Consider the following 20,372-nt stretch of genomic DNA (forward strand, 5'->3'; position numbering starts at 1 on the left):
CTTCGTTGCACTCTGTCTATGGCATATATACCCTTCCTTAGGTAAGGAGACCAAAACAGTACACAATACTCCAAGTGTGGTCTCACCAAGACTCCATACAATTGCAGCATGACTTCCTTACCCCTGTACTCAAATCCTCTTATAAGAAAGGCCAAACACCATTAGCCTTCCTAATAGCTTGCTGCACCTGCATGTTAGCTTTCAGTGACTCATGAACATGGACACCCAGGTCCCTTCGGACATCAACAGTTCCAAATCTCTCACCATTTAATACTCTGCATTTCTGTTTTACTTACTCCACATTTTTCCATATTATATTCCATTGACATGTTCTTGCCCACTCATTTTGCCTGTCTAAATCCCCTTGAAGGCTCTTTGCATCTCCTCACAACTCACATTCTCACCTAGTTTTGTGTCATCAGCAAACTTGAAAATATTACATTTAATCCCCACATCCAAATCATTGATATAGATTGTGAGTAGCTGGGGCCCAAGCACTGATCCTTGCAGTACCCCACTAGTCACAGCCCGCCAACCCAAGAATGATCTGTTTATTCCTACTCTCTGTTTTCTGCCTGTAAACATATCCTCAATCCCATGGGACCTCATTTTGTTTACTAACCTCCTGTGTGGGACACCCTATGTAGATCCAAGTATACTCTGGTTCTCCATTATCTATGCTACAAGTAACATCCTGAAAAAACTCCAACTGGTTTTTTGAGCATGATTTCCCTTTCACAAATCCATGTCGACTCTGCCCAATCATATCATTATTTTCCAAGTGTCCAGTTATCAAATTCTTTATAATCAACATTTTCCCTACTACTTATGTCAAACTAACAGATCTGTAGTTCCCCATTTTCTCTCTCCCTCCCTTCTTAACAAGGTAGACTCAGGGGATTCCTGCACTACCTGCCTGGTCCTCCTAGACTTTCTTGTGGTTTTTCATTCCCACTCTGCTTGCATGCTCCTAAGCTGCAATGTGACCACCTCCCTGAACATGCTGTCCATGTCACCCTCCACCTCAGCAATGCCCCACAGTGACTCCAGCTACCACTTGAGTTCTGAAACCTGGAGCTCTAGCTTCTGCAATCAGTAACACTTCATGCATATGTGTTTGTCTCGGACATATGGTGTGCCCTTGACTTCCCACATGCCATAGGATGCACATTCCACTCGGCCAAGCTGCCCTGCCATACTTTAACTTTACAAGTTATTTATTATAAGTAAAATAAGTATCTTACCAGTTACTCACCAATGAGATTCTTCCCTTGTACTGGAGGTGGAAAAAGAAGAGAGCACCTCCTTCCCCTAACTCACTCACTTACCAAACTCCCAGCTGCTCACTCTGTCCAAGCCAGACTCCATTTGCAAGCTGAGACTCAGATGAGTCAATTTTGCTATAGCTACAGGAACCAGATTAAACTAGTTATCTAATTAACTAAATACAGCTCCTCTCTGGTACAGAGCTTGTTTATCCCTGCTTAAGACTGGATTTAGAAATTTAAACTGAACTTAAACAGTAATTTTTAATTAAATGCTATATGCAAACAAAACTAGATTTTTTAGAAAGATCTTAAGTGCCATGTTCCCTCAGCACTATGCCTCCAACAGTACTGTAGTACTGCACTCCCCCCTCAGTAGTACTGCAGCACTCCCTCAGTACTGCGCCTCTGACAGTGCAAGATGCCCTCAGTAGTGTATCAGAGTGTTGGCCTGTGTTCTGTGCTCTAGTCTGTGGAGTGGATGTTGAATCCAGAACTTTCTGATTCAGAGATGACAATGATACCACTGGGGGGATTGCTACCTCTGGCAGAGAGTGGGTGGGAAGTGTGGAGTCTGACCCACATCGATTGTAATTCTCTCAATCCTGACCTGTAAAAAATTGTAAGCTTCTCAGTTCTAACTTACACCAGAGAACTTGAATGTTTTGATGTTCCTTTAAATGTCAGTTCAGTGGTCAAGTTCAGAGTTCATCTAGTAGTTCCATTGTATCATTTAAAAATTATTGCTTGGGCTCCATGTAATGGGCCAGAGTCTCACCAAACCATATCGAGGAATAATATTATCACGTCTGCAATAAATTGTTTCTAATACAAACTAGACATCTGAAAGAAGTGTATAAGAAAGCAGTTTCAAAGTTAATTGAATGGTCTATGGACTGTTTTTTTTAGTCTTTACTGTACTTTAAGCAGGTGCCCTATCTTATTCATGAATCATCTTAATTTTTATGTGTAATTTTCTTACATATAAATAAATCTAGTTATTTGTTTTAACCTGCAAAGAACAGTCTGATATTATGATATCTCTTGTCTTTTAGAGCAGACAGGTTACAGACAGGCCTCCTAATTTAAAATATTAGTTGATCACACAATTGCTTTTTAAAAAATTTATTTTAATCTGAAGTTACTGCTGGGACAGGTACCTCTGATTAACAACGATCTCACATGAACACACATGGTCACATCTCGATTTACAGCAATTTCTTTCAAACAGAAAACATCTATTATTACAGTGAAAAAGCTAAAGCACTTCCTACGTCCAGACTTCACACACCTCTCTGAGGGGATTATTAAACCAGGCGAGGTTTACTGTCTCCAGGCTGCGCACAGGGTTGTTCTCCTCAGCAGGTGAAATACAGTCTTTGGCTCCAGTGGATTTTGATCCCAGTTGCTGAGGTTTCCACCCAGTGGAACATTGTGACATAACCACTGGTCCTGGAAGAAGCCAGTCCACCATCTACAAGGCACAAGTCAGAAGTGTGATGGAATACTCCCCACTTGCCTGGGTGAGTGCAGCTTCTGCAACACCCGAGAAGCTGGACACCATCCATTGAGGTGTACAAGATTATGAGGGGCATGGACAGGGTGGATAGGGAGCAGCTGTTCCCCTTAGTCGAAGGGTCAGTCACATGGGGGCATAAGTTCAAGGTGAGGGGCAGGAGGTTTAGGGGGAATGTGAGGAAAAACTTTTTGACCCAGAGGGTGGTGACGGTCTGGAATGCACTGCCTGGGAGGGTAGTGGAGGCGGGATGCCTTACATCCTTTAAAAAGTACCTGGATGAGCACTTGGCACGTCATAACATTCAAGGCTATGGGCCAAGTGCTGGTAAATGGAATTAGGTAGGAAGGTCAGGTGTTTCTCACGTGTTGGTGCAGACTCGATGGGCCGAAGGGCCTCTTCTGCACTCTGTGATTCTGTGAAGAGCTGTAAAATGGAAAATCATAACCTTTCCCCCTGCTCTTTCATCTTTCAATCTCTGAAATGAATCTGCTGCTGTGAAGCAACCCCTGTGGAGGGAGCTACATAAAAGTGAAAGAACTTATATTCTCTCTCGACCCTGAGACCAGTAGTGTTCAGATCTTGGCTAGGAGTCACAAACTGCCCCATCTTCATATCATGGTTCAGAAACAGAAGTTATTTTTTATTAATTCATGTGATGTGGACGTTGCTGGCTGGGCCAGCATTTATTGCCCATCCCTAATTGCCCTTGAGAAGGTGGTGGTGAGCTGCCTTCTTGAACCACTGCGGTCCTTGTGGTGTAGGTACACCCACAGTGCTGTTAGGGAGGGAGTTCCAGGATTTTGACCCAGTGACAGTGAAGGAACAGCAATATATTTCCAAGTCAGGATGGTGAGTGGCTTGGAGGGGAACTTCCAGGTGGTGGTGTTCCCATCTATCTGCTGCCCTTGTCCTTCTAGATGGTGGTGGCCGTGGGTTTGGAAGGTGCTGTCTAAGGAGCCTTGGTGAATTCCTGCAGCGCATCTTGTAGATGGTGCACACTGATGCCACTGTGTGTCAGTGTTGGAGGGAGTGAATGTTTGTGGATGTGGTGCCAATCAAGCAGGCTTCTTTGTCCTGGATGGTGTCAAGCTTCTCAAGTGTTGTTGGAGCTACACTCACCCAAGCAAGTGGAGAGTATTCCATCACACTCCTGACTTGTGCTTTGTAGATGGTGGACTGGCTTTGGGGAGTCAGGAGGCGAGTTACTCGCTGCAGGATTCCTAGCCTCTGACCTGCTCTTGTAGCCACAGTATTTATATGGCTAGCCCAGTTCAGTTTCTGGTCAATGGTAACCCCCAGGATGTTGATGGTGGGGGATTCAGTGATGGTAATGCCATTGAACATCAAGGGGCGATGGTTAGATTCTTTCTATTTGGAGATGGTCACTGCCTGACACTTTAGGAGGGTGTTGGTGCCACAAGGAAGAGGTTCCTGGCCTGTAGGCCCTTTGCAATGTTCCTAGAGTCAGGTGCCTCTGGGCCTTGTTGGGAGACTGATCGAAGAACTGGGTCAGAATCAGAGAGCTTTCCCTGCGGAGAGAGAGAAGTGGATGACACTCAGCAATGGATTGTGCCAAGATTAAAACTACGTAACGAGGGTTCTATTCCAGAGTAACATTCAGACACAATGTAGAACTGAAAGCAAAACACAGAGACAAGAGACAATGTCCTGCTCCCACTGCACCCTCCTGCCCAACCCCTATAGGAACACCTCAGTAATTGGGGAGCTCCCCTACCCACCCCACCAACCACAGCTATGAGCAAGCGTGTTGTGTCTGCAGGAAGTGGGAGGGGTAGACGAGGGGAGTGGAGCAGAGGTGAATGGCGAAGGAAGAGGAGGGAGGAGGGAGCAGAGAGATATGGGGAGAGGGAGGGCAAAGGGGGGAGTGGGGAAGGGAGGGTAGGTGAAAGAGGGAGGGGAAGGAGTGGAGGAGCTGTGAAGGGGAAGGAGAGGAGGAGGTGGAGGGGAGAGGAGGGACCGAAGAGGAGAGGAGGAGGTGGGAGGGAGGGAAGGGGAGAGGAGGAGGAGAGGTGGTGGGGATGGAGGGGAGGGGAGAGGATGAGGAGGTGGGGAGGGAGGGAGGGATGGGGAGAAGAGGTGGTGGGGAGGGAGGCATGGGGCGAGGAGGCAGTGGGGAGGGAGTGATGGGGAGAGGAGGTGGTGGGGAGGGAGGCATGGGGCGAGGAGGCGGTGGGGAGAGAGGGATGGGGAGAGGAGGCGGTGGGGTGGGAGGGATGGGGAGAGGAGGCGGTGGGGGGGGAGGGATGGGTCGAGGAGGCGGTGGTGGGGAGGGATGGGGAGAGGAGGAGGTGGTGGGGAGGGAGGGAGGGATGCGGAGAGGAGGCGGTGGGGAGGGAGGGAGGGAGGGATGCGGAGAGGAGGAGGTGGTGGGGAGGGAGGGAGGGATGCGGAGAGGAGGCGGTGGGGAGGGAGGGATGGGGAGAGGAGGAGGTGGTGGGGAGGGAGGGATGAGGAGAGGAGGCGGTGGGGAGGGTGGGATGGGGAGAGGAGGAGGTGGTGGGGAGGGAGGGAGGGATGCGGAGAGGAGGCGGTGGGGAGGGAGGGATGGGGAGAGGAGGAGGTGGTGGGGAGGGAGGGATGAGGAGAGGAGGCGGTGGGGAGGGAGGGATGGGGAGAGGAGGAGGTGGTGGGGAGGGAGGGAGGGATGCAGAGAGGAGGCGGTGGGGAGGGAGGGATGGGGAGAGGAGGAGGTGGTGGGGAGGGAGGGATGAGGAGAGGAGGCGGTGGGGAGGGTGGGATGGGGAGAGGAGGAGGTGGTGGGGAGGGAGGGAGGGATGCGGAGAGGAGGCGGTGGGGAGGGAAGGATGGGGAGAGGAGGAGGTGGTGGGGAGGGAGGGATGAGGAGAGGAGGCAGTGGGGAGGGAGGGATGGGGAGAGGAGGAGGTGATGAGGAGGGAGGTGGGGAGGGGGTGTTTGGTCAATATGATGTATTTCTGTTCCTGGGCAGTTCCGGCCGGTCCAGCCTTTTGCCTGGCTTGTCATGCTTCTCATTGCCTCTGAATGGTGGGGGGGCCACCCGTTCCTCATGAAAATGTCCAGACAGAGGGATGGAGAGTTGATCCTGCGAGAGTGACGGGGAGGTAGGGGGGAGATGGGGGTGGGGGGGCGGGGGGGGGTGGTGTGCGGGTAACCTTTCATTGCGTATAATGTTTCCACTCCCCTCTCCCCATCACCTCGCCACTGAATTGGTATGTGAGTTTCTTCTTGACCTTTCGCACCTCGCCCGTCTTGCCATAGTTTCTGAGAGCTCTGGCCATTTTCTGGTATGTCATCTTCTTGCGATTGCCTTTCTGTACCCCCCAGCGATTTGCTAATATCTCCTTGTGTTTGGAGGAGAATTGGAATGTCCCCTTGTCCTTATCCACCCACCAAATACTCTCCTTCATATCTCCACTTCGCAAGAGGTCCAGCAGAAACTGGTAGAGTCGGATTTTCTTCTTGTTCCCTGTTAGGGGAAATTAGCACAAGATAATTGTCAATGTCGGAATGGCAGCTAAACCACAACCCTCTTTCCCCACTGTTGTGTATAGCACTGAGTCAGACTAACACATGCTGAACTGCAGGCAGCCACTCTTGAACTAACTTTACTTACACCTCCCAAACTAAGAGGGCAGTATAACAAAATGCTCAGCTCTTACAATGTACTACACTTCCTCCCCACTTCAAATAATTTATATACTAAAATGTAAAATGGTGTATCTACATAATTTTTCAGAATACAACATGACTAAACCAATATCAAAAATACTCGAAAATTTAAGGTTTTAGCTGTTTATCTGTTTTTACTGTAATCATGACCAAAGCATACATGACTGATGCTGCCAAATTAATTAAAACATTAAAAAAATGCATTTGACAAAGAAGATGTTGCAAATCATGCGGTAGAGTCAAAGCAGGACAGCAAAACAGTAATATGGGAAATGAGGGTCAGAGAATGGCAGGAAAGGACAGAGTTAAAACCTAAGAATTCACCAATAGTCAAGGCTAGATGTTACAAACGTAACAAAAAGGCAAAACTAAAGGCTCTGTGTCTGAATGCGCATAGCATTCATAAAGTAAGTGAATTGATAGCGCACATTGAAGTAAATAAGTATGATCTGATATCTATTACGGAGACATGGCTGCAGGATGACAAGGATTGGGTCCTGAATATTGAGGGGTATATGACATTCAAGAAGAATAGGAAGCTAGGTAAAGGTGGAGGGGTAGCACTGTTAATTAAAGATGGCATTGGTACAATAGTTAGAGATGCCCTTGGTTCAGGAGATCAGGATGTAGAATCGGTTTGGGTGGAGATGAGGAGTAGTAAGGGAAAGAAGTCGCTAGTGGGAGTAGTCCACAGCCTCCCTAACAGTACCCATAACGTAGGTCAAAGAATGCAAGAAGAAATATTGTGTGCTTGTGATAAAGGGATGGCAATAATCATGGGTGATGTTAATCTACATATAAACTGGAAAAACCAGATTGGCAGTAGTAGCCTGGATGAGGAGTTCATAGAATTCTTTCGAGACAGTTTCTTGGAACAGCATGTCTTGGGACCAACCAGAGAGCAGGTTGAGTATAAAAGCTGGGAAGTCATGCTGCAGCTGTATAGAACCTTGGTTAGGCCACACTTGGAATATTGCATGCAATTCTGGTCGCCACATTACCAGAAGGATATGGAAGCATTGGAGAGGGTGCAGAGGAGGTTTACCAGGATGCTGCCTGGCCTGGAGGTTATTAGCTATGAGGAGAGGTTTGAGAAACTCGGATTGTTCTCACTAGAGCGACGGAGATTGAGGGGCGACTTGATAGAAGTTTACAAAATTATGAGTGGCATGGACAGAGTAGATAGTCAGAAGCTTTTTCCCAGGGTGGAAGAGTCAATTACCAGGGGACATAGATTTAAGGTGAGAGGAGAAAACTTTAGAGGAGATGTGTGGGGCAAGTTTTTTATGCAGAGGGTAGTGAGTGTCTGGAATTCGCTGCCAGAGGAGGTGGTGGAAGCAGGTACGATAGTGGTGTTTAAGAGGCAGCTTGACAAATACATGAATAGGATGGGAATAGAGGGATAGGAATCCCGGAAGTGCAAAATGTTTTAGTTTGACAGGCAATATGATTGGCGCAGGCTTGGAGGGCTGAAGGGTCTGTTCCTGTGCTGTGCTTTTCTTTGTATTCTTTGTAGGTTATATTAGACCTGGTATTGTGCAATCTGACAGGATTAATTAATGACCTCAGAGTAAAGGCACCCCTAGGTAGCAGCGACCACAATATGATTGAATTTTACATCCAGTTTGAAGGAGAAAAGAGTGGGTCTAAGACTAGTATCTTAAACTTAAATAAAGGCAACTATGTGGGCATGAAAGCTGAGCTAGCTGAAGTGAACTGGGTTACTAGGTTAGGGGATAGATCAATAGAGAGGCAGTGGCAGACATTTAAGGGGATATTTCAGAATATCCAGAATAAGTATATTCCTATTACAAAGAAATAATCCAAGGGGAGGACCCACCATTCTTGATTAACTAAAGAAGTTAAGGAAAAAGCATAAAACTGCGCAAAGTTGAGTGGCAGGTCAGACGGTTGGTCAGAATATAAAGAATGGCAGAAAACGACTAGAAGGTTAATCAGGAGAAAGAAATTAGAGTATGAGAGGAAGGTAGCTAGAAATGTAAAAGTAGATAGCAAGAGTTTCTACAGGTATTTAATATGGAAAAGAGGAAGTAAAGTGAGTGTTGGTCCTCTAGAGAGTGACAGTGGGGAGTTAATAGTAGATAATAAAGAAATGGTGGATGAAATGAACAAGTATTTTGCTTCTGTCTTTACTATAGAGGATACAAAAACATTCCAGTAAATCAGGAGGTGGAAGGGAGAGGGGAACTTGGTGAAATTATAATCACTAGGGAAACAGTATTGAGTAAACTGATGGAATTGCAGGCTGACAAGTCTCTGGGTCCTGAAGGACCTCATCCTAGGGTCTTAAAAGAGGTGGCTAATGAGGTAGTAGATACATTGATGTTAATTTTCCAAAATTCCCTAGATTCTGGAAAGGTTCCATCAGACCGGAAAGTAACAAATATAACCCCCCTGTTCAAGGAGGCAGGAAACTATTGGCCAGTTAGCCTGATGTCTGTTGTGGGCAAGTTGTTAGAATCGATCATTAAAGGTTATGGCTGGGCACTTAAAGAAACTCAAGGTCATCGGGAAGAGTCAGCATGGTTTTGTGAAAGGGAAATCATGTTTAACCAATTTATTGGAGTTTTTTGAAGGAGTAACGTGCATTGTGGATAAATGGGAACCTGTAGATATAATGTACTTGGATTTCCAGAAGGCATTTGATCAGGTGCCATATCAAAATTTATTGTGGAAAATAAAAGCTCACGGTGTGGGGCTGGGGTAACATATTAACGTGGATAGAAGATTGGCAGGCTGGCAGAAAACAGCGTATGCATAAATGGGCGTTTTTCTGATTGGCAGGATGTGACGAGTGGAGTCCCATTGGGGTCTGTGCTGGGGCCTCAACTTTTTCCAATTTATATCAATGTCTTAGATGAGGGGAGTGACGGTATGGTGGCTAAATTTACAGATGACACAAAGATAGGTAGGAAAATATGTTGTGAAGAGGACGTGAGGAGGTTGCAGATGGATATAGGGAGGTTGATAAGAGTGGGCAAAGATCTGGCAGATGGATTACAATGTGGGAAAATGTGAAGTTATTCACTTTGGCAGGAAGAATAAAAAGCAGAGTATTACTTAAACAGCGAACGACTGCAGAATTCCAAGGTGCAGAGGAATCTAGGTGTTCTAGTACATGAGTCACAAAAAGTTAGAATGCAGGTACAGCAAGTAATTAAGAAGGCTAATAGAATGCTATCGTTTATTATGAGAGGAATTGAACATAAAAGTAAGGATGTTATGCTTCAGTTATACAGGACATTGGTGAGACCGCACCTCGAATACTGTGTGTAGTTTTGGTCTCCTCATTTAAGGAACAATGTAAATGTGTTGGAGGCAGTTCAGAGGAGGTTTATTAGATTGATACCTAGAATGAGCAGGTTGTCTTATGAGGAAAGGTTGGACAGACTGGGCTTGTTTCCACTGGAGTTTAGAAGAGTGAGGAGGTGACTTGATTGAAGTATACAAGATCCTGAATGGCCTTGACAAAGTGGATGTGGAAAGGATGTTTCCTCTTGTGGGTGAGTCCAGGACTAGGAGGCACTGTTTTAAAATTAGGGGTCAACTTTTAGGACAGAGATGAGGAGAATTTTTTCTCTGATGGTTGTGTGACTTTGGAACTCTGCCTCAGAAGGCGGTGAAGACGGGGACATTGAATATTTTTAAGGTGGAAGCAGATAGATACCTTTGCCTAACAAGAATCAAGTGTTATCGGCAGTAGATGGGAATGTAGAATTCGAAACACAAACAGATCAGCCATGATCTTATTGAATGGCGGAGCAGCCTTGATGGGCTGAATGGCCTATTTGTGCTCCTATCTCGTATGTTTGTGTGTATGTTCATAAATAATGAAAGGAACATCTTTTTTTTCTTCTTCCTTCCCACATATCTATCTAATTAACCTCTCTGGCTTCTCTCTCTTTCTGTCTGGATATCTCCTTCCATTTCCATTCGCTTCACTCTGCTCTCTCAACATCTCTGACTGTGTCAACCCTGAAATTTATTGATTACCAACCTCACTTAATGGTTGGGACTGTGACATTGGTTGATTTACTTTAACCAAAGACCCTGGTTCACTTTGCTCTACCAGCGGGTTCTGTGATTCCGGCAAACATTCAGTTTCTTCATGACTTTCACTTTCCTTCTGACTTTCACTTTGGATTGTAGGAGGAATTTGGACGATATTTGTTTCTCATGCTCTCCCTTTGTCAGATTTCATCTTTCAAGCAAGTGATCTAAATGACACTGAAGGAGTCCCTCTCCAATCTTCACTAGATATGTGAATGTATCTGGTCTCTTTACAACTCCAATCACATACTTCTCCTTATCATCTGAGTGATTTTTCACCATAACATTCTGACCAGCACTGAACTCTCTAAGTTTTATGCTTGGTGTATCGTGACTAATCCTGTCTCACTTTTCTCTTACTTTGCGATTGATGCCAGACTTGAACAAACTCAACCTTGTCTTTGGAGTGTGTTCAAACACTAATTTGTGATCTATTGACTTATAGTGTTTAAAATCATATTGATGGGCGATCGAAATCAAAGCACATCTCTGAAGCTATGCTGTCGCTAGGGATGGTACTCACTTCTTTAAACCAAATATGACTGTAAGGGCTCGGGTAGTCAGTGGACAAAGTAAACTTCCTACTTGAAGGGTTCTCAAAATTCCCACAATTTTCATATCATCAACAAGGATATGACTTTCGGATTTTTATGGCAGAGGACCCAACTGCTGAGTTAAGTGTAGAACCCTGCAGACAGGAGGCTAGGCCCATGAAGGCCTGGGACTGGGCATGCCCGGGCTTGTTGAGTGCATTATGGACTGTTGCCTAAAACCAGACAACGAGAGGAAACAGAATACGCATTCTTCCCTTTAAAACAATCAACCCAGAGAAAGACTTCATCTTACACGATACTAAAGCCCATCAAAATCTTGCATAAATAATTGCTACTAACTACTAAGGCAGGAAGGCAGCAATCAATGCAATTATGCGAACCCATCAATACTCCACATATACAATGGCTTTCAGTTCAAGACTAGTTACGGGGACAGGAAGACAACGATAAACATCATGCGAGCCCATTGAAAACAACGAGACAACAATCACCTGAAGAATCCCAAATCAGACAAAGAACTAACCTTGATTTGGTTTCAGATAAGAAATTCGAAAAAACAGTATAACTGTTACGAAGGGAGGGGGGTGAGCAGTTTTTGGAGCGGTTGAAGCAGAGTTTAAGCAGGGAGGAGATCTGGAGGTTTGCAGGCCCGCAGGCAACATCACGGCGAGGGGCACTGCGTGGTAGGCTCAACCAAAGACAACAAGGCCACAACTGCAGCCCTCCACGAAGATCGACCACCCAAAACCGCGCCCTCCACCCAACTCAAGAACCTTCGCAAATTCCACAGACCAGGACCACATGGGGACGGAAGGCCCCAGAGGATACAAAGAGCGTACCCCAAAACTGCAACAGGCTTACCTGGCTGGATTTCGAACTGTCAAGGAACCCTGGTTGGTGAGCATGATCCCTGACCTCTCCTAGTTCAATTTAGTTAGGTTTTGGGGGTGGGACAAGGGTAAGGGGATTAGTAGCGTGATTTTACCTTGTTATGCCGTGTGTTCCCCATTCTTAACTAAGTGTACTTTGTAGGTCTGTATAATCTCAGTGTAATCCTAATGTTATAAGTTTATTTGTGACTTCAATAAACCCAGTTTTTTTTTTCTTGCACCAAAACCAGTTGTCTGCTGCACTTTGTCACAACCCACAAATAAGTCCACGGTCTAGAACCCAGGGAGTGGGAGCGATTCGGACCGCTCAGAAGTCAGAGCTGAAGCTGACACACACCACCAACCCCTACATAATGGCGACCGCGGCAGGACCTTGGCAAAAGGGATGCGATTCAGTGGACACTGATTTGGAAGAGAGAACTGTAATGGAAGAGAGGATTTCAAATTATGTGTTCAGTAGGTGAATATGGAAAAAAAATGTGTCACTAATCTGTTAAAGGCTGGGCGCCCGGTAGATGCTGCAGCTAAATGGACAGAAGGGAAGGATCATAAAAAGTCCATAGAAAAGGCCGTCTGGCTGATGTGCTTCAGGAAACAGATCCAGATTTTGGACAGGCTCGTTGAAGCACAGGCAGCTGAGATTCAGGAGTCAGCCCTGGAAGTCCAAACAAAGGCCCTAGCAGGGGAGAAGTTACTGTTAGCATTGCAGGCTCCGAACCAGGAAAGGGTGCAGTTAGTGGGGGAGCATAAGACCCAGCAGGAATATTTACAGTGTCAGGTCACCAAGGCCAAGAACAATGAGCTGGGGTTGCAGGAAAAGAATGCCCGCCTAGCAAGACAAGTAAGAGAGCAGGAGGAGAAAGTAAAAGGCTTACAGGCAGCCTAAAAGATAGTGAGCGCACAGGGGTTTGAGGATGCAGACCATGGCCCCTGCCAGAAGCAGATAGAGAGTCTGAACCTTGGTCTAAGGATGGCAAAAGGCATGGTGTGCCTCATAAGCCCTAGTGCAGCCCAGGTCGACTTCACAGGGAACCTGGGGAGGACGGTTCAGACACCACAGGTAGTGCCAAGGGACTACCCGGTTGAGGAGCAGGAGGGCCCATAACCACCACTCGTAGCGCCAAGCTTTAGCGAAATCTGGCAGGAGTGGGGGTGGAATTAGGGGCAGAAGTTGAGGAGGAAAACCCCCAGCAAGAGAGGCTGGGACTGGGGCCGATGTGCCCGGCCCAGCAGCAAATGTTCGGCCCACCCGCTGATAACGGGGATGAGGGACCCCTCCAAAACCAGTTTGTAGTTCCCCAAGGCACCCAACAGCTTAGGGCCATGGTAAGCCATTTAACTAAACTTGCAGCAAATGGGGATCCCTCGGTCCACTTCAGGGAAGTGGGACAAGCAGCAAGCGAATGCAATGATGCTGAACAGGCCAAAATGCTGCTATTCTCCCTGGAGAGTAAGCTCTTCCAGTCCCTCTCTGACCAATGTAAGATAGGACAGTGTGATTATGGGGAGCTCAAGGAGGAAGTTCTTGAGGCCATGGGGATGAATGAGGGAAGTCCTTTCTCCCAGGTGGAAAAAACAGTGCAGCTCGTAGGAGAACTCCCGCAGGCTTTTGCAGACAGGTTGTGACCGGTGTATAGGAGCGCATGCAGTGGGATGCCTACCCGGGCTAACCTGGACCAGGGTCAGCGGGCCCACTGGCTCCATTGTCTGGTGGCAAACAGCTTGCCACAGGTCAGGGCCTTGGCAGGAATGTGGTTTGACCCAAAGAATCCCCTGACTACCGAACTCACAGTGATCAGACAATTGACCATTGCTTACCGTAATGGTAAAGGAACCGATGCACACCCACCTGAAGGGAAAGTGCATGAAATGAAACCCGGCCAGGGTAGGAAGGAGTGGCATCAGGAAGGGAATAGCCCTTCCAGCACAAAGCTCAACTGTTATGGGTGTGGGAAGAATGGACACTGGAGGAAGGAGTGTAAAAATCCTTGGAAAGATAACAAGGGAAAGAATTCCTCAACCCCAGCCCAAAAGGCAGAGACAGGAATCCCTCCCGCCATGGTCGAGTCATGTTTGGACGCCATGTGAACCCTATTGACTGGCCCAGGGAAGGTAGCAGCCACCACTGACGCACTGACCCCATCAGCCCCATCTAACCCACAACCCTGACTAGAGCCAGCGCAGCCTGTTTACCTGTGTTCCCTTACCTATGACTTATGGAAGAGACCCCTCGTTGAGATGGAGGTAGAAGAGGTAAAGGGGACCTATCTGTTGGACATGGGAGCATCATGTACCGTGATCCATTCAGCTAACCCCACCACCTCACCTCTATCTAACGGGGTCCCATACAGTCTGTCGGGATCCACAGGTAAAGAACAGGCTGGCTCATTTTCCATCCCGCTGACCATTCGTTTAGGAACACTCCGCTCTAAGTGGACCTGTATCCTAATGAAGTGGGAAGTGGAGGGTGGAAAGGGATCCTGGGAGCTGACTTTATTGTGGGCCACGGGATCCTAGTGGATTTGAGGAATCACTGCCCATGGGGGACAAAAACAGGAAAGGAAGGCGGAGTAGTAGTCATCCCAGGGAAACAGGGGAAGGGGACCCTGTGCACCATGAAGCCTAAGGAGGGTTATAACCTTGAACTCATGGTCAGTAATACCCCAAGGGAGTTCCAGGCATTTGTGCGAGCCCACCTAGCCACATTTGCCACACACAAACACGACTGTGGGAGGGTCAATGGGTTCGAGGTCAGTGTAGATGGGGACCCTATGGCCCGACCACAAAAGCAATATAACTTCCCCAGGGAAGCGGAGCCAGACATGGAAGCAGCCATGTCCTCTTTAGTGCAGCAGGGGGTCCTGAGACCGATAGCCACCCACGTGAACTCTCCACTGTGGCCGGTTAGAAAACCGGACAAGTCCTGGAGGGCCACAGTGGATTATCAGGTGCTCAACAGTAACATCCCAGGCTGTGCACCTACGGTAGCAGCAGTTGCCGACCTGATAGGAAGTATCCCAGCATCCGCGACCACTTTCATGGTGCTGGATATCTCCAATGGGTTTTGGTCCATCCCTTTAAGGAGAGAGGATCAGTACAAGTTTGCCTTTACCTTTAAAGGGCAATAGTACACCTGGAACTGTCTGCCTCAGGGCTTCCACAATAGCCCCAGCATTTTCCACCAATGCATGGCAAACAGTTTAAAGGGCTTCAGCCAGCCCAGGCGGTTGGTACAATATGTGGATGACCTGCTCCTATTCACCGATTCGAGAGAGGAACATGGTCCACTTCTAGCTGAACTGCTGGAACTGCTCGGACAGGAAGGTTTTAAAGTGAACCCAAAGAAAGCACAGATCGGCCAGCAGGAGGTGAAATTCCTGGGCCTGACAATACGCGCTGGGGAAAGGGCCATAGATAAAGCTAGACGGGAAGCAGTACCAGTCCCCAACATAGTCAAGGGAATGAGTTTGTTTCTAGGACTAACCGGGTACTGCAGAGACTTCATTGAGGACTATGCAGCCACAGCAGCCCCTCTGCTCTGACTCCTGCAAAAGGGAGTGGAGTGGGTTTGGGATGAGGGGTGCCAGGCAGCATTTGTCAGGCTCAAGAAAGATCTGCAGACCGTACCAGCTCTAGGGGCTGTAGATGGAGGGAAAGAGTTCTTCCTGGAGGCAGCAGCCAGCGGGGACAGCCTGAGTGCTGTGCTGCTCCAAGAGCGGCATGGCAAGCTAAGACCGGTGGTCTACTCTTCCAGGATACTCACAGATGTGGAGAAGAGCTACTCCAATTGTGAAAAGCACCTCTTGGCCACACATTGGGCTGTGAAAAGATTGCTGGTCTTCACAGGTACCTCTCCCATCACGCTCCTCACCCATCACACGCCCACCCAGATGCTCCTGGACGGGAGAATCAAGGATGGGACAGTGAGCAGTGCCCGCATTGCTCGCTGGACCCTGCTTCTCTCAGAGGTGGACCTAAAAGTAAAAGGGCTCTGCGAGCCAAAGCTCACAGATAACCAGGTGTATCCTGGAACAGCCCACCGGTGTTCCATAGAAGGGGTTTGGGAAGTAGACATAGGTTTACAGGGCGAGATACACCCCACAGGCCGTGAAATCTATGTGGATGGCTCCAGCACAGTATCTGCTGGTGAGCGACTCACGGGGTGTGGAGTTTATGACCCAGTGGCAAACCTTGCCCTGGCAATGAAGCTCCCCAGCACCATGAGCGCCCAGCAGGCTGAACTGTCCACGGTAGTGTACGTGGTTACACACCCCGAGATCCTCCCCACCCCATACACGATTTGCTCGGACAGCATGTTCACATGCAATTCGTGTACGGAGTTCCTGGCCATCTGGTCCCCCGCGGATACACCTCCACTGACGGGAGACCCCTCACAGTGAAACCCTTGCTGGAGAAAATCTTAGCAGCGGTGGGGGAGGAAGGGGAGGTTTTCATCCATAAGGTGAAAGCCCATTCCTCCGCAGAACCCCAGAGTGAGGGCAACCGGCAGGTCGACATGCTAGCTAAGGAGGGTGCCCGCACAGGCATTTTCTGGGACCCATATGGGTCCCGTCCTATAGCAGCAGTCACAGGTCAGAATGGGACACGGTGGGGTGCAGGGGTAGCTTTAACCCCGGACCTTAAGACGGTCCAAACCCAAGACCCCGTCCTCAAGGCAGTCCTCAGTGCAGTGGCAGAAAGGAAAAGGGTAGAGGGCCCTTACAGCACAGCAGCCCTCTCTGTAAAGGGAGGCATGCTGTTTAAGGGAGAGCAATGGGTAGTACCACAGCAGCACAGGAGGGGATTCCTTCAACTGGCCCATGAGGGCCCAGGAGCAGGGCATCCCGGGCCTGAGACCACCTGGCAGCGGGTGGAACAGGCAGGATGGTGGCCAGGACTCAGGGAAGATGTCCGCGAGTTCTGTGCCAGCAGTCTGGTGTGTGCTGCTAACAACCCTGACCCGCACAAAAGGAAGGTACCTATGGGACACATCAGGAGGGTAGAGGGACCATGGCAGTCAATCCAGGTCGACTAAATCGGGCCCCTACCCACCACCCAGGGAGGCTATAAGTACTGCCTAGCCTTGGTGGATGTGTTCACAAAGTGGGTAGAAGCCTTCCCCTGCCGAACAGCCACGGCTCTGAGTACAGCCAGGAACCTGGTCAGGGAGGTGTTCTCATGATGGGGGCTACCACAGTACGTGGAGTCCGACCAAGGGAGCTACTTTACCGGGCAGGTCATGCAGAATACCCTCATGGTACTCGGCATAGAGAGGAAATGGCACGTTGCACACAATCCATAGTCCTCAGGGATTGTAGAGAGGATGAACAGAACCTTGAAAGAAAGGCTGAGGAAAGAGACCTAGAAAGTGGGTAGAAGTCTTACCGTTGGTCCTAATGGGGATCCGAGCCAGCCAGTCAAAAAGCACGGGGTATTCCCCACACCAGCTCATGACTGGTAGGGTTATGCGGACCCCCACCCATGTGCTAGCCCCGGTGTTCATGGAGGGTCAGCTCAGAGAGGTGAACCGGGACAGCTTTGTCAGGAATCTGTTTGAACACCTTAACAGGTTCACTGGCAGGCTGCTAGCAACATGGGAAAACAGCACCGGAGTAACCGACTGCTGCTAGAACCCCGTACGCACCACGAGTGGGAGATAGGGGATCAGGTTATGGTTAGGAATTTTGCTCGGGTAGGCAGTCTAGAACCATTATACATGGGGCCCTACAGCATTGTAGATAAGGCAAGCCCCATGGTATATGCCATAAAGCTGCCTCAGCGCACCAGATGGTTCCACATTAACCAATGTAAATTGTTTAAATCCGAGAGAAGGGAACAGCCAGTTGGGGCAAGGTCTGAGGATAAAAATCCTCAGCCTGCAGTAGGAGCAAACTCACAGACTGCACAAGCAGGTGCAGTGGCTTGTTTTAAGGGAAGGGCCATCCCACCCACCGTTTGGAACACTCCCCCGCTCATCTGGGACTCAGACGAGGTGGGACCTGAGGGCAGAGAGTTACCTGCCCCTGACACAGGTTTAGCAGAGGTACAGCCTGAGGATAGAAATCCCCAGCCAGCGGCAGTGGAGATTCCACAGACCGCACAAGAGGGGACAGTGGCTCGGGTTGAAGACCCACCAGCCAGAAAACCCCCACCAGCCAGAGTCCCTAGAAGGTCCCCACGAACGCCACGGCCAAAGAAACCGTGGTCACCGGCTCCCCAGTTTAGAAGGGCAGCCCCTCAAGTCAGGGATTGATCTGAGGACAGAAGTCCCCAGCCAGCAGCCGCAGGCTGCGAGGGACCAAAGGTACAGGACAAGGCGGCCACACCGAAGGGAGTAGTGTGCTGTAGCCCGAACAGGGATTAACCTGGCCGCCCGGGGACGGGCAGTGGATGTACATAGCTTCTGTTATTTAATTTTGAGATTAAGTTTGGGTGTTTTAGTTAAATTTTAAATAAGGTGGTTGGTAGTTTAAGTATTATTGTTTAAGAGTGTTTGTATTGAATTGAGGTAGCAAGACTCGACTGTGCTTTACCCAAGCCAGCAAATCTGTTCGGGACCTGGCTATATGCTCTTATGTCTCCCTACAGAAAGGATTTCGATAGGATGGGGTGCATACTCCTACTCCCCCTGATAGGAATGGCCGCTGGGAGGCGAGGTGACGTGGAGGACTCCCACATTTTTGGGTGCTCATGGGAGAGAGCACCGGTTGTGACTGCAAGGGGCAGCGATGGTAACGTGGAGGAGATCACTACCTATTCCCATGTGGGAAGATGACCAGGGTGGCTGGGATCTAACTCCACCCGATACTCCAGTCAGACCGGGTTCACCTCCGGGGAGGCCTCCCTCACCTGCCCCAGCATACAGGTTGTGGCCACACGGGTCAGGGTCACTGAGGGGAAACGCATGTGCCTGACCTGCAGAGATTCCCCTGGGAAGGTGGCGGTGGCTCAGGAAGCTGAGCAGAGACATGGGGGACGGTAAAGCAGACTGGGAGCGACTGGGGAACGACACCCATCGAACCATTACCGGGAACCATGGGGGGGTGAGCGTGTGCTGGGACAAGTGGTGGAAATCGGAACAGGGAATCTATGTCTGCATGTGGGGATTGTGGAAGACCTGCCCCACGGGCGTATTCATTATATTTTCCACAGCATGGCTGGGAAAGGGGAAGGGGGTGGAATGGGATTACCACCTACACATTTGCATAACCCCATCCTCTCCAGCTTCAGTTAAGGCCACTGAACTCGTGGCACACGCCCAAAAGCCCCTGCCCATGGCCCCGACAGTAAGGACACATATGGAGAAGAGCCCTGCCACCACCAAGGGACCAGGGAATGGGCTGGTACTAGTGCCGACCGAAAAGGTGCTATACCAGGGGGTACACTACGCAGTGGCTTCCGTGATTCTAAACCTCACAGAGGTACACTTACCTGAGTGGTGCCCCAAGGAGACAGAACAGCTATACCAGGCCCTGTTAAGAGAAATGTTCAGGAAATTCTACAAGTTCGATTTTGCCAATGTAGACAAAACAGAACTGTACACTACCCACACTGAGTACCTTAGCAATGTGGGGAGACAAAGAAGGGGAACCTGGAATGATGTTTTCACAGCATATAATACAGAATCCTCTGTGATAAACGGTCTGGATGACATAGAATTACAGACACAAATAAACGGTTTAAAAACACAATTACAAAAAATCTTAACAGAGGAGAACACAGTGATAAGCTCAGAGCTACACGAGGACCAGGCCATGACATGTCCATGGGTCCATTTAAAGGAGATTATTGCTGAGTTGGAAAGGCATGCCAAAACAGTGAATGCACTCATTCGAGAGGAGCTGTACGGGGCATGGTTGCTGGGCGAGGGCTGCAGCAACCTGGAGAATTTAAAGCGAGGTTTAGTCCCCTCCTGGATCAGCAACAAGCACCTCGCCGCCCTCCAACCACTTGAGAATTCACTAAGCCCGTGTCAGTTCCGCCTAGCCTCTGAAGCCTACCCTGTCCCAGTAGATTGTAGGCGCTCCAACCACACCATCGTGGGTATAGTAGTGAGGATGCCGGTCATGGATGGGACAGCCCGATCTGCACCGGTATATAGGGTGGAGAACATTGGAGTCATTCAAGGGGGTGCACACGTCCGTTTCGCAGCGGTCCCACCTTATGTCATAAAGTGGGAGCACATGATGACAGGTACACTCTCTGGGTGCCAGAGCCGGGGTGCACACGTAGTACTGTGTCCCCAGCACTTGAATGCCTATTCCAGACCACAATGCGGGTTTAAAACTGCTGGTGCACGGCCTATAAACTGTACCATGGAGGTAATGGCACAAGGCCATGTTCCCCCACAGGTAGCATATATAGGGGGTGGGACATATTCTATCACCACAAATGCGCCCCTCTA

General features: G+C 48.9%; 1 protein-coding gene across 1 annotated transcript in view; it reads right to left on the reverse strand.

Moving 5' to 3' along the window:
- Nucleotides 1-3,956: 3,956 nt before the first annotated feature.
- The window catches only part of spi1b (Spi-1 proto-oncogene b), a 168,045-nt gene continuing 151,629 nt past the window's right edge, over nucleotides 3,957-20,372 (reverse strand). Inside the window, exons 5-6 of the mRNA XM_078548810.1 lie at nucleotides 6,024-6,250; nucleotides 3,957-4,313 (exon numbers count right to left, since the gene is read on the reverse strand). Coding sequence (XP_078404936.1) covers nucleotides 4,182-4,313; nucleotides 6,024-6,250 — 359 coding nt within the window. The 3' untranslated portion in view covers nucleotides 3,957-4,181. The remainder of the gene's footprint in view (nucleotides 4,314-6,023; nucleotides 6,251-20,372) is intronic.

Source organism: Cetorhinus maximus, chromosome 9, assembly GCF_964194155.1.
Source record: "Cetorhinus maximus chromosome 9, sCetMax3.hap1.1, whole genome shotgun sequence".
Taxonomy (NCBI): Eukaryota; Metazoa; Chordata; class Chondrichthyes; order Lamniformes; family Cetorhinidae; genus Cetorhinus; species Cetorhinus maximus.